This window comes from Rhagoletis pomonella, unplaced genomic scaffold (assembly GCF_013731165.1).
Source record: "Rhagoletis pomonella isolate Grant_MI unplaced genomic scaffold, Rhpom_1.0 Rhpom_scaffold_00004, whole genome shotgun sequence".
In the NCBI taxonomy this organism is placed as follows: Eukaryota; Metazoa; Arthropoda; class Insecta; order Diptera; family Tephritidae; genus Rhagoletis; species Rhagoletis pomonella.
Genome location: NW_023458558.1, coordinates 11,065,721 through 11,074,155, shown reverse-complemented (window position 1 = coordinate 11,074,155; position 8,435 = coordinate 11,065,721). Strand labels below are relative to the sequence as shown.

The 8,435-nt window shown below is 36.1% G+C and overlaps 3 protein-coding genes across 6 annotated transcripts in view; 1 reads left to right on the top strand and 2 right to left on the bottom strand.

Annotated features, from left to right (window-relative positions):
- LOC118738092 (esterase FE4-like) overlaps positions 1–56 on the bottom strand; it is a 1,964-nt gene extending 1,908 nt beyond the window's left edge. Inside the window, exon 1 of the mRNA XM_036469013.1 lies at positions 42–56. Within this exon, the coding sequence (XP_036324906.1) occupies positions 42–56 (15 nt within the window). The remainder of the gene's footprint in view (positions 1–41) is intronic.
- Positions 57–3,434: 3,378 nt separating this feature from the next.
- LOC118736980 (delta-1-pyrroline-5-carboxylate dehydrogenase, mitochondrial-like) lies at positions 3,435–5,904 on the bottom strand. 2 transcript variants are annotated; one of them, XM_036467176.1, is made up of 3 exons: positions 5,796–5,904; positions 4,836–5,729; positions 3,851–4,758 (listed from the first exon to the last, which is right to left on the bottom strand). In XM_036467176.1, exons 2-3 carry the CDS (start codon positions 5,713–5,715, stop codon positions 3,851–3,853), a joined length of 1,788 nt encoding a protein of 595 aa, XP_036323069.1. In that variant the 5' UTR covers positions 5,716–5,729; positions 5,796–5,904. The 2 variants fall into 2 exon arrangements, with proteins under 2 accessions (XP_036323070.1, XP_036323069.1); XM_036467177.1 differs by lacking the exon at positions 5,796–5,904 and having other exon boundaries at positions 3,435–4,758; positions 4,836–5,715.
- A 356-nt stretch (positions 5,905–6,260) lies between these two features.
- LOC118736979 (uncharacterized protein C15orf61 homolog) lies at positions 6,261–7,517 on the top strand. 3 transcript variants are annotated; one of them, XM_036467174.1, is made up of 4 exons: positions 6,261–6,594; positions 6,650–6,836; positions 6,906–7,066; positions 7,158–7,517. In XM_036467174.1, the coding sequence occupies exons 1-3, from the start codon at positions 6,493–6,495 to the stop codon at positions 7,034–7,036; spliced, it is 420 nt and encodes a 139-aa protein (XP_036323067.1). In that variant the 5' UTR covers positions 6,261–6,492; the 3' UTR covers positions 7,037–7,066; positions 7,158–7,517. The 3 variants fall into 3 exon arrangements, with proteins under 3 accessions (XP_036323067.1, XP_036323066.1, XP_036323068.1); XM_036467173.1 differs by lacking the exon at positions 7,158–7,517 and having other exon boundaries at positions 6,906–7,136; XM_036467175.1 differs by lacking the exon at positions 7,158–7,517 and having other exon boundaries at positions 6,267–6,588; positions 6,906–7,136.
- The last annotated feature ends 918 nt before the right edge of the window (positions 7,518–8,435 follow it).

Sequence of the window (8,435 nt, the reverse complement as noted above, 5' to 3'; positions counted from 1 at the left end):
GGAGTTCAAGATTTGTAGCATTTTAGGTGTAAGGTTACTACGCAGCAATCTAGCATGTTGCTTTTGCAACAACAAAACGAGTGTTATATTGCTACGTACTTTACATCAAAAATAAATATGCAAGCTCATACGATGTTGTTACAAGTGTGTAAATATATAAATAAAATTAAAAAAAAAAAAAAAATGTAATATACCTAAGCGAAAGGAAGAATTAATTCCGTGTCTAAGTTCCAATGTTGTACACAAAAAAATTAAGGAAGAATTAAAAATAATAAAATTAATCCAAATATCGCCTGAAGCGATAAGAAAACGTCGCATTCAGGCAATAAGAAAACGACTCCCCCAGGCGAGTTGCCTTCGGCGGACGTTTTAGAGCAACTGGCAATAAGAAATCGATACGATGGCGATATTACCGTCGATAAATTTGTCTCCGAGGCCACGTTTTCTTATTTCCGGCAACAAAAGTTTGTTGGTGGGGTGTATTTCATGCTGTTGTTTTTTTTTTGTAACACCGGGGTTTTTTTCTTGCAACTAGGCACAAAACAACGCGTGCAGAAACCAATACTCAGACTACATGCCGTACATTGTAGTTTTTTCATGTCCCTTTTAAACTGTTTTTAATCTGGACGAGTTACGAATAAACCCAAGCACCGCCTCCTCCTCTGCAAGGTAGGATGGGCAAAAGGAGTTGTCATGTACGGCTATCACAGTCAGATGTTTGTGCCACCGTCCAACAAGTTGTCTGCAGTCCCGTCTGCTCGGTGAGAGCAAAAAACTAGAGATTGAAGGCAACATGTGTTTGGCCCACCTGCAGTCCCTCGATGCCTCCCAGTCATTGCTAAGCGAAGTATTCACGCAGTTTCTGATGGTGGTTTCAATGGCCGAAGGTGGGAGTGCTATAACTGGTTACGGACCGAGAAACACCTGGTCTGAGCCAGTTCTGGCCAAATGGTTAAATGTCGCATTACCAGGTACTCCCGAGTGACCTGTCGCCTAGTAGTTACGAGGGCTGGACAATGCCGTAAGTGCAGGTTGGCTATCACTATTTTCCACCACGTAGTCCATGGCCTTGAGGATTGGAAATACCTCAGCCTGGAAGACCGAATCATAATCCCTAAGAGAAAAGTGAAGCATATCCCTATTAACTTCGACGAAGACCCCAGAGCCAGACTCAGAGTCAGTTTTGAAGCCATCAGTGAAGATTCGATAATGTGTGAGTCCGGGCTCAGTGCTGTTATTAAACCAACATTAAGCCTCAGGGAATTCAACATTATAGAATACTATAACTATCCTGTGGCATTGAAAAGACACAAGTGCTCAGATCTCTGCCGTCAGCAATTTCCGCCTCACCCCACTCAGTCTGTTATACCAATATCCGTTTCTTTTTAATCCACAGGTGGCCTTTAAGGCTTCCCCACATATGAAGACGCAAAGTGACGATAAGTGCAGCAGTTTTAAGACTGCAACTGTTTTAAGAGAACTATGAAGTTAATGCAAATTCGTATTCAAATCATTTTTATTGCAAAATATTTTGTATATACCTGTGCCCTTTAATTAAAGCAGCCTAAGTCGGGGTAGAAGCTTAGTAAAAAAGTAAAAATAACAAATAAGGTCTTACTTTTTCGATAAGAGTTGCCACCTTTAATAACTTATATTCAAATTATTGAAAAAAAATCAATTGTTATAAAATGGGTTTTGAAAAGCTTTGGTTCTGTAGCTGAACTATAGGAGGGTTGCCACCTGTTTAAAAAATCATATAAGGTAAAAAAATATGTATCACCATAAAGGTACCAAACGAAAGGGGTTTCAGAAAGTAGTAGTTTAAAAGTATTTTGAAGAAGGTTGCCATCTGCTTGAAATGTCGAACTTAATTTACTTATACACAAGTTATATGAAACATCAAAATATGGATATCAAACGAAGGAGTGTTAAGAAATATCTAGTTTGAACGCTAGAATATTTTTGATGTGTTGAAAAGTTAAATTCAAATTATTTAATAAGTTAAATGAATTTTTAAAATATGGATATCAGTCGAAGGGATTTTGCAAAACTTTTATTTCTAAACTGTACTTAGCGTGTCTCGCAATGTCAGGCGAAGGAGAGTTAACAAGGATTTAGCTTCAAAATACTTTTGAAGAGGGCTGCCACCTGTTTGAAAGGTCTAACTCAATTAACTAATACAAAAAGTATATGAAATATAAAAATACCGTAGTCAAACGAAAGAATGTTAAGAAATCTTGAGCTTGACCATTTGGAATGTTTGAAGAGGGTTGCTACATGTTTGAAAAGATACATTAAAAATTTTCAATTATTTAGGAGTGTTGCCATTTGTTCGAACAATCAAATTCAAATTAATTCAAAGAGCTTTAAGAAGATTTTTTTACGGTTTCTGAGCTACACATCCTAAATCTGAACGATATGTCTAAATTGTATATGCATATGTATATCTTAAAAACACTATGACTTTATCTGCAAAAGATATCTGAATTTGAGAAATTTTATCGAGATCGTTCCATATAAATCCTTATACCTCGTAACAAAACGGTATGTAAAATAAATAAAAATTGCGCATTAATAGCGGACGGATTGCTCCTTTAGATGGGCTAAAATGTACGACGATTTTGAAGGAACAAAAAAATTTACACATTCCTAAGTATATTTGATGATTAATTCTTCATTTTTTGGGTACATTAAACTTTGAACGCAAACAAACTTGACTACGACGCATTAGGTTATTGTAGTATTATCCGGCAAGTTGTTAAAAATTTATTAGCAGTGAGATTTATTACCCACGATGATAAGTCAACTCAACATAACTTTGCAATTTCATCTTTATCTTCAACGTTAATGCACTGAAAACCTTAAAATGACTTCTCATCTACCAGTACATTTTATTGCAACGAGCTTAAACAAATTAGTACACATACACAAAGTACATAGAATATGGTTATAAATAAATAAAAGTATTAGAAGACACAATCATAGCATTCCAAAAGATTACTGCGTCAGCATATTTAAATGTTTGGACAAGCTTTACTTCTCATTTGTGACAAATGTTTTGATGCTCCACAAATGCATAATCACACAGGTTGTATGCCTCCCCAAAAGATGTAAACTTATAACGGTAATCTAGGACTAGCCGCTTGTTGATCACTCCGGATCGTTATTTTTTTGTAGTTTATCTGCCAATATGCATTTTCCCACTTAGAATACAAATACTCCACTTAATATGTATGTATGTAAGTATATATTATTTTTATTTAAAAGATTTGAATATTGTCCAATTATGTATGTAATTTGCAGACACAGAAATAATTCAAAATATATACTTTTATCAGTATTTATTCTGTGACTGCAATTATAGACACGCTTATGACTAGGCTTGACCTCTAAACAATTAATGATTATAAAAACAAACAAAAAAAAACAATCGCTTATCGCAGATCTGTGTTCATTTTATTATATGTATGTACATACATACATGCATAGGTATGTGTAAGCTGTGCCACCAACGAACCAGAGTTAATACTACTGATAACAAATGGAGGGCTTGACTTCCAATGCTAATAGTATATGTATGCTCAGGAGAGTTTAGCTTTCCAAACAGATATTCTATGTAATCTGTAAATATTCAAGTTCATTTTTCATTTAGGAGATTTCATCACATATATGTAAATACAATACACTGTGAAAATCGAGATTCATAATTTCGTAATTAATTCAGTAGACTTGTATTTCTGTATCCGCGGAATAAATTAGTTAGTAGCCACATAATTAAAAGCTTCTAATTTTTAACTGCCATTCGAGATTCGTTTAGTTTTAGTTACAGAGGAATATCATAATTAGTTATTTAATTTTTTGTTTTGTTCATATAAGGATAATAAATATCTGGTATTGGGACAAATGTCTCTTTTACGGCCTGCAATGAAGCCCAACGCAACAGATAAAATGGGCATCCGGCTTTATCGTTTGTTCCCGATTGGCGTGCACCGCCGAATGGCTGTTGGCCAACAACTGCACCAGTCGATTTATCATTGATATAGAAGTTGCCGGCGGCGTCCTTGAACTCGTCTAACGCTTGTTTCAAAAATGATTCATCCGTGGCAAACACGCTACCAGTTAATGCATATTTGGTGGTGTTCCTAACCAAATCAATAGTCTTCTTCAAATCGCCATCCTTATAAACATATACCGACAACACTGGCCCAAAGATTTCATCGCGTATAACACGCTTGTGCGGATCTTTCACTTCAACAATGGTTGGTTCCACAAAGAACCCTTCTACATTCGACAAATTACCACCAGCCAATACAGTGCATTCGGGATCTTCCTTAACCTCGTTAATAAATCCCGAAATTCGTTGGAACGAGTTGTCATCAATAACAGCCGAATAAAATGTATCAACTTCGCAGGCGTCACCCACTTTCAACTTCTTTACTTTTTCAATCAACGGCCCTTTGAACTGCGATTCCCATAGTGATTCAGGGACATATAGGCGAGAGCAAGCCGAACACTTCTGTCCACCATATTCGAAAGCCGAACGAATAGTTTGTGCAACGGCTGTCTCCACATGCGCTGATGGATGAATAAAATGGAAATTCTTGCCACCGCACTCACCAACCAAGCGCGGGTAATTTTTGTAATCATCAATTTTGTTGGCTACCAACTTCCACAGAGTTTTGAAAGTCGCCGTGGATCCTGTGAAATTGATGCCAGCCAAATCGGGAGAACTTGTTATAGCATCACCGAAGTTTTTACCTATCACATAGAGCAGATATTACAACAATACACAATACAAATTATAGGTAAAAATTAAATTTTTTTTATCAAATTACCAATGGCTGGCACGAAGTTTACTACACCATCGGGTACACCGGCTTCACGCATTATCTTGAACACCGTCCAGCTGGAGAGCATCGCCGTATCGGACGGTTTCCACAACACGCTGCAACCCATTAGTGCTGGGGTGTAGGCCAAATTGCCACCGATTGCAGTGAAATTAAAGGGAGTTATAGCTGCTACAAAACCCTCTAACCCACGGACACGTAAATGGTTTTTGGTGACATCTGGAGTGGGGCTAAGCGGTTGATCATTGGCCAGCTGCTTCAAGTAACCAGCATTCATGCGCGTGAAATCGATTAATTCAGCACCAGAATCAATTTCGGCTTGTATAACAGTTTTTGATTGGCCCAACATGGTAGTTGCTAGAAGATCTGCACGGTATTTTTTGGACATAAGATCAGCTGCCCGCTCCCATATTTCGATACGCTTGGTGAGAGGAGTCCTATCCCATTCCTTTTGCTTTTTGACTGAAGCTTGAATTGCCTCCTTTATGGTGGCATCATCAGCATAGTAATACTTGGCAAGTTTATGACTTTTCCTGTGTGGAATAACCTGATATACCTCCTTGCCCTTCCTTATTTCCTTACCATTTATAACAATGGGTATGTCTTCGCAGTTATTTTGGTATCGCTCAAGAGCGTTCTCCAATTTTTTAATGTCATCGGAACCGGATAGGTATTGCGGAATTGGTTCATTATATATGCGAATGTCAGTAAATTTTTCTGACGATAATACTGAGTTTGTCAATTTAGCCTCGGAAATTTCCGCTTGCCTCGCTTGGCTTGATGAAGCACGGGAAGAGATTTTTAACGCATTTTCGATATTTATTTGAACTGCACTACGTCTAGCAGTAAACAATAAGCGGGGCCACATATTGAAGCTGTTGTCTAAAAGATTGTAATTTGATAAATGAATAAATTAACTTGCAAATTTGTATAAAGAAAAAAACCAACTTGAGTATTATCACGTAATCCGTAAGCAAACACTGCAGAACAATAGATATGAACAACGAATTAAGAACGATATGTATCTACTATTCTTTACTATTCGCAAATAATCTACAAAGAAAACACTAACAAAAAGTGGGCAATTGGCACTGGCAATGCTTTGCGACAACAGCTGAGTTGGCAGTCAGTGATGTGTAAATGCAACCGTAAAAATGGTTGCAAATTTCTTGTTTGATGTTCGACTTGGTAAAACATTTCTACTGACTTTATGGAATATATTTTATTGTGTGTTCCGTCAATGTTAAACATATAGGAATTATTTTGTTGAAAAAGGTGATTTTAACGGAAATTCTTCAGCAATTTACGTAGAAATGGCTTTAAATTTTTTATAACACTTTGTCGGTGTAGTAACAATTACATTGGACGCCACTGTCGTCAGCTGTTGCAAGGTCATCTGATTCACTTCAAGGTACATAAATAAAACAAAACCCAATTGGAAGTGAAAAATCAATGTTTTTCGGCTTAAAAAGAACAGGTAAAAAAACACATTCGAAGGATGCAGACAGCAAATTAAAGGATGAGAGTATTGTTTTCGATTCTGCACCATCACGTGACCTTATCAACTGGCAACTGGTCTTTGGAAAACAAACCAAAACAAAAACTTACAAAAATGTTGAAAAGTGACGCAATGAGATAGTGAAAAATGCGTTTGACTGCAATTTTATTAAAGCCCAAAGCGTCGGAGGTCTTAACGGCTTACCTTAAACAATGCAGCGAACCTCCGTGGACGTCTTATTTTGTAAAGGTATTTGCGGCACACTGGTGTACATATGATATATTCGTTGTTACTGTCTTTGCAGTTTAAAGATGTTGAGAATGATCAGCGCGGTTGGTCACACTTCAATTGGACGCTTGATACTGGAACTAATTATCACATACTTCGCACAGGATGCTATCCATATATGAAATACCACTGTAGTAAACGGGCTATTCAAGATCTCTCTTTGGAGGATCGATTTTTCCGGGTTTTGAAAGTTATAAATTTAGGTACATAAAATAGATTGCAATCCTTTTATTTTCTCCTAATATTATTTTGTTTTAATTTTCATTTTTTAGGATTGCCAATGTTGTTTTATGGGCTTGCTGCGATTCATCTTATAACTCACGAGGAATTAGTTCATTTACCAAATGGTTCTCGAATCCCTATATACTTTCTTTATGCAGAAGATAAAGGATCAATGCACTGATGCGATTGGCGTTTTTACTGTTTATGTAAAGTTAGTAGAGCTCTTAATATATTTACGCCGCTATTGATAAAAATATACATTTTTTAATTTTGAATACCTATGTACATACGTTTTATTGTAGAATGACTATACCACATTGCACCATTTTTACTTCCCTTTTTATCAGCTCGGGATGTATCTATGTAATATTGATGCGCCTAAAAGATGCAGCGATTTCTATTCTCAAGTTACATACTTGATTACAGTACGAATGGAAATTATAATAGCGAGGTTTTAGTTTGTAAACTAAAATTTTATTAAGTAACCGCTACAAATAACAATAAAAAGTACATGAGGAGTTGAACTGTTAAAATGTTTTACGGATAAATTGTTCGTTAAAAGTTAGAAAAAAAACAAAACTTTTACACTTTAAATAGATATTAAAATTCAGTGGCTCCGCTGGCTAGGAAATGTCGTGCGAATTGACGGAAACGCTCCAGCTCTGAAAGTATTCAATGCAGGTCTGCGTTCGAAAGACCAGGTGGAGAAGGACTTGGCTTCACTTGGCTTTTAGACAAGCTTTTATTGGTAAAATAAATAAAAATCTTTCCAATTGAGTAATATATATTCTAAATATGAAACAAATCGGGCCATAAATGAACTATCCCATTGTGACTAGTGGGAAATTTTTCTCCTGAATGTGATCAGTTGTGGATTATAACTACATATCGATGGTCCTCTGCAATAACGACACAATTCAAAATTCAAAAAACAAAAACTTGCTACTTACTTAACTGGTTAATGTCTCTAATCCTTGTATAATATATGTCTAATCCTTACCACTTACTGTAGTAATCCTTACTACTTGCTTTAGTAAAGATTAGACACGGATAAGGCAAGGATTATACACATTAGCCATTAACAAGGGATTCTATTTTTTGAATTCTTAATTGTGTCGTTATTGCAGAGTACCATCGATATGTCGTCGGAACAACGACAACAGCGAAATATATTTTTTGACATAGAACTTTAGCTTGTGTATAAAATTGCTTTAACAAAAACACCAAACGATTTCTTAGTTTTATGTAACTAACATTTGAGTGAATGTGACTAGTGGGACACTGAACTCTATTTTACTTTTCTGCACGCAGAGAAGAACTTGTGAACTATACGCTTTCGTTTTCAATAAAAATTAGGCATCATAGGAATATTAAAAAATATTTAAATTTGTGATTGGTGGAACATGTCCTTGTGACTGGTGTAAAGTAATTATGCATGAAGTAAAAGTTTGCATAGAGAAAAATTACAACTTCTTTTTAACCGACTTCCAAAAAAAGGAGGAGGTTATCAGTTCGTCGGAATATATATATATTTTTTTTATGTAACCGCATTACTTTGGACCACGTCAACCGCTTTCGGA